Consider the following 5599-nt stretch of genomic DNA (forward strand, 5'->3'; position numbering starts at 1 on the left):
GATTGTTATCATCATCATTGTCCTGAAGAGCCCAATATCTTAAAATTATTTTAGCATTGCTTTGCCACAGTGCAACAGAAAGTTGTTGTAATAAATTCTTTCTTGCAAGCTTGGTAGGAACACCGCTTCTAGGGGTGGTACGGTCAGCAATAATTCTTAACATTCTCAGGGCAAAAGGTGTCCACACTCCAAAGCACTCCACTACCAAAGGAACAAACTCAGAACCAGCCTTCTCCACAGCTGCCAAATGCTTCTCATCTTTGGCCAACTCTCCAGCTGCAGTAGCTACCCCAGCACATGCAGCAGAAGAGGAAATGAAAGCAGGCTGAATAGTGCTGCGTACAGAGACGTCGAAGTAAGCAGAACGTCCGTGTTGAAAATCAGGATGAAAGATATCACCAGGCCGCAGGCCATCATCATATGAAGCCCTCTGTTCCTTAAGGACACCAGGATTGTTTTACATAATATTATAGTGATTGTCCTCCACTAGACTGTAGGCTGATTCCGTTTCGTTTCGTTTCGTTTCCCGTTTCAATTCCGGTTTTTATAACTATACCTTTTGGATTGTGTGCCTTGCCAAGCAAACGCGCGCCGTATTTCCTATTGTTGCTTCGTTAACAAGCCTTTGCTATTCATCACCACTAATCAACGATCTCCAAAAGTTGTAGATCTGGCTGCACAAAAAAGGTATTGGAAATCCACCAGACTCTTTTTTCTCCGCCCCCCCACACAAAAAGATAAAAAGCGGTCTGGGCACGAGACTAGTAATCTAGGGCGTGGCCCGATCTTAGGATTTTCTGATTTTGGCCTGTGTGTGGCCTCGTCGGTGCCCTTATACTATAACTTTTAGCGAAATCATGGAGGGCGGATACGATTACAAGTTTATGGATTTTCCTCCAGAGAGACTTGTATGCAAAATATGCTTGCTTCCTAGCCGGGACCCTTACCTGAGTTTGTGCTGTGGACACACATTTTGCAAGGAATGCTCTAATGTCACTCGAAGAGTTACCAGGGCTTGTCCTATGTGTCGCAAAAAACGATTTCCAGTTGTAAAGAACAAGCAGGCTGATCGGGAGATTAAGAGCCTACGCGTGGTGTGCACTAACCAGAATAGTGGCTGTAAGTGGCAGGGTGAACTAAATGACATCAACAGTCACCTAGGAAATAATGATGGTTGCCAGTTTAAAACAGTAGAGTGTTCCAATGAATGTGGGAAAACTTTACAGCAACGATATCTGACAAATCACCTTGAGACTGAGTGTCCATGTCGTCAAGTGGGCTGCTATTACTGCCACAATGTAGGAGAATATCAGTTCATTATGGGAGAACATGGGGAGCAATGCCCCAAGCTTCCCCTACCCTGTCCCAACGGGTGTGAAGTAGGGAGTGTGCCTCGTGAAGATATGGAGAATCATAAAGAAGTATGTCAACTACAAGATGTTGTTTGTCCTAAGTGTAGGAAAATACTACAACGACAACACCTGATTAGTCATGTTATAACTATATGTCCATATCGCATTGTTGACTGCCGGTACTGCCGCATTTCAGGAGAACATCAATTTATTCGAAGTTGGCAGCACAGAACAGTATGTCCCAAGCTTCCCCTACCTTGTCCCAACAAGTGTGAGGTTGGGAGTGTACCTCGTAAATACATGGAAGCACACAGGAAGGAGTGTCCTCTTGAGATGATCCAGTGTGAGTATCACAATGTGGGATGTGAGGAGAGGGTGATGCGTAAGGATATAGAGAAACACCAGGAGAAGGATATGAAATGGCACCTAGTCTTAACTAAAGAAAATGCAGCGCAATCTAGAAAACAGCTTAGACAAATAAAGGGAAAGATGGAGTTGCTACAAAGGGGAGTAATTGAAGCTAGAGGTGAACTTGTTGAATGCATTACAACTCAGCCTTCAATTCCTACAGTTCCTGTAATCATCAGAATGCCTCGATTTTCTTACCTAAAGAATTGTAGCGAGGTATGGATCAGTCCCAACTTTACTACATGTTTAGATAATCAACCTGTCACCATGAACGTGCATGTGTATGCAGATGGCAATGACAATGGACAGGGAAGTCACTTATCACTTTACTTGTATGTCGCAGAAGGACCAAAATCTTTTAAAGATATGGTTAAGGATAAATTTGATATCACATTGTTGGACCAAACTGATTCACAGCATAGCCATGTTGTTACAGTTAAAAGTGGGGTGCTTTTCCATTCTGAATGGAATATTGGCTTGCGTCCGCATTACAGCAAGTGTCCAGAATATCTTGCACACAGTCATTTGCAAACAGACTCTCCATTTCTTAAAGATGACTGCTTGTACTTTAAAATTTCACAGCATGATCATAAAGAATAAAATAATCAGATAGATCAGAGCAGAATGTGCATACCAAAGTATGCATCTAAATTTCAAAAACTCGTTTTTATTTTTGTAGCTATGTTTTGTACAGTATAATTATGTGTACTATACTATAACAAGTTTACATTAAATGTGACTGGGCATGGCATGTAGTACACCTCATCACACAACAGGTCATATCTCAGTAATATTTATGTTCAGTAACTTCAATATTATTTTGTTAATACTTTATAAAAATGTAATATTTAGTTACACATCATCCAAGGGCTGAAAATTGCATGGTTGTAGGATGGTGACATAATATAGTTATGAGCCGTGACAGTTCAGGCAGATTTGTGACAAGATTTGTAAAACTTGAGGGGTCTTAACACACATCTAATTCTATGAATTTGGAAGACCATAACTGACAGTAGTGTTCAAGAATCATATTAGCCTGCAATTGTCTCCATCCATCAGGCTAGGTTGGTGCTCACCATTGACTAAAATTAGTTTGAAGCCAGCTGTCACCTAGACATTTTCAGTGCACCTATTGCAATCGGGATTGCTGAAAGGAAGACTCTTGGAGGTGTCTTTCACTGATCTTCCAATCAATGCTATGCTGTTAGGTATGTAAATATTTCTACTGAGGTGTTGAGACTGAATATATTGAAGTTGTGTATATAATTATTTGATGACTTATTACAGTGGTCCTTTGATTATGTGGCCTTGTCCAAACTATAGAAATGATTTTTTTGTTGTGCATTCTATTAGACTAATTGAACAGTTCTATACAGAAAGAATAAGCATTTCAATTATCTGAACACATTCTGGGTTTGGATAATAGACAGGTCACTATACTATATGTCTCTGCCACTCAGACATATACAATGCAACACACACACTTATAAAATCAAACATGTAAGACACAATTACAATAATCATATACCAACACAAGAACTTCATGAAAATTATAATTTCAGGTGATCTACTTCACAACTGTAATCATGAAGTGTTGTGTCTCAGCGGTGGTAAGTACAAAAAAACCTTTCTGACATGATTGTCATAACTGTGGCTTATACAGTGTATGTAGTTGTGGTTAACTTCAGAAATTATACTACATTCATGTAGTGCAGCTGGGATACATTAACAGACATGATAACTTTTAATAGATTAGAAGTGATCGATGCCCCTGCTGTGTGTACTGTTCACTTCATTAAATTGTAGACACTGGTTCTATTAAGCTATAGCTGGTCATTATTGCTAGAAGGTAGATTCATCTAATATTTTTGAATTGTTCCGATGCATGGCTGTTTTTCTATAACAAAACAATAAATCTTACAAACTACACAAATGCATGGACTGGTACATCTGTTGTTAACAATAAAAATAAAGATACATATATAGATTTTCTGGACATCTACTGTCATATCTAGTCTACTAGTATAATTTTGTAGATGAACATGATACTTGAGTTTGCATGCAGGAGCTGTGCAGAAGATCTTCAAGCAACTCAAGTGTTTGTGTGCAGCACTTGCCATGGAGAAACAAGTATCTCTTTGTAGAGTAAATTGTTCAATAAGACGTAGTGTCTATATAATCGTACTAACTAAAGGCATAGCTATATCAAGAATGGAGCACATGTGGCACTCAGTAAAATCTGGCTTAGTTGGCAGCAGCTTAGATTTATACTGTTCAAAGTTTGGGAATATTTCAGCAGTCATAATTATACAGTTATACAAGATCCTAGTTCTGCTACAATGCGGTTCAATGGTAAAGGACTTAGATGAGTAAGCTGTTCAACATTTTACATAACATTAGCTGTTCTATTGTAGTTGTTCAGCAACAACCTTACTGGCCTTCTCTGCACCATCTCTAGCTATTGTAAATGTTTTGTTCATGGTATGAAGACCAGACTGTACAGGCATATTCAAGAATGAGATGAACAAATATTATAGCAATAGCATTTAACTGCTAGGAGACATTTTTCTATGTCACATTGTAGGCTGAATTTGCCTATGCAGTGATCATGTTGATATGCATGCTGTATCCATTTTAGGTTGCTGTCCAGCAATAACAACACCCAGGTACTTGGTATGGCTTAGTAGTGGTATTAAGGTGTTGGATATAGGCTTGGGTATCAAAACCAGCATTCATTATTACTACACACAGGATGATGACTCTTGCCAGGGATACCAAGATGAAACGGGTAGCTGCTAGCTATTCAACACGAGAAATTCCCACTAGATATTCTTTATAATCAACAGCTTCTTTCAGTTCAGTCCCAGCGCTTTTCATGCTTATTAATAGACTTCTAAAGCACTGCCAAAGATGCAATTCTCTTCCACAGCAACCATGCATGGAGTTCTCTCCACTGCCAGAAGTGACTATTGCAAACACCTTGTTAAGTGAGCGAACTGCATTCTTCAACATTTCAGTTACATGTTTCTGACTTCCTGCATTCACAGGCTTTAGCCTTCTCACAGGTCCCTTGTGGGATAGCATTTAATAAATAAAACTATTATAGGTTCACCAGTGCTTGGCAAGAGGGGGACACACAGGCACTCACTGTAGGGGTCATTCCATATCAAATCAACACATGACTTCTTCTGATTTCTTTGTAATTTGAAAGGGTCTATTGAGAGACTAAGTCACACCAAATTTCAACCCATTCTACTAACTACCTCTGGAGATATGACCACTTGAAAGTTGATTGAAAAATCCCCATAACTTGTGAATGATCCAATGTATAAAGTCACTGTTTGTTTTATCAAATTCAGCATTACATTTTCTTTCTAATGATTTTTTTTTCTGTAATTACACAAAGTAAAAAGGTCAAACCCACAAAAAAGTGAATTTTTCTTTGATCTCAATTTTCAAACAAATGGTAGTTTTAATTACCTTCATATTTTGTTTACAAGCTGTGTACATGGACACCTTTCACAGGAAAAAAGTTTCAAGTTGGGACAATAAGTAGAACACCTATTTGTAAACCTAACCTCTTATTAAGTTAATCAGCTACTTTGTATTCATGAGTACTAAAGCATAATTACACATCTTATTAGCATATTTGTTATACAGACATCACAATTAATTAGAAATTTTTGATTTATACTTTAACTGTTGTAATACTGCCTTGCATGGTTTGCTCTTTAGAAATAGTGTAAATTCTTCCATAACTGGTTCTTGGATTAATGATTGTAAGGCTTTCCGTTACTGGATACTTACTGTACATATATGATTGTGATGGACCATGAGGA

General features: G+C 38.4%; 1 protein-coding gene across 1 annotated transcript; it reads left to right on the plus strand.

The window, feature by feature from the left end:
* Nucleotides 1-787: 787 nt before the first annotated feature.
* Nucleotides 788-2401, plus strand: LOC136253445 (TNF receptor-associated factor 4-like). The gene has a single exon (XM_066046128.1). It carries the CDS (start codon nt 858-860, stop codon nt 2358-2360), a length of 1503 nt encoding a protein of 500 aa, XP_065902200.1. The 5' UTR covers nt 788-857; the 3' UTR covers nt 2361-2401.
* Nucleotides 2402-5599: the final 3198 nt, after the last annotated feature.

The sequence above is a fragment of the Dysidea avara genome, chromosome 4, assembly GCF_963678975.1.
Source record: "Dysidea avara chromosome 4, odDysAvar1.4, whole genome shotgun sequence".
NCBI lineage: Eukaryota > Metazoa > Porifera > Demospongiae > Dictyoceratida > Dysideidae > Dysidea > Dysidea avara.

Bases quoted from the DNA above. Each gene is read 5' to 3' on its own strand.
- LOC136253445 (XM_066046128.1), top strand. From the start codon at position 858: ATGGAGGGCGGATACGATTACAAGTTTATGGATTTTCCTCCAGAGAGA.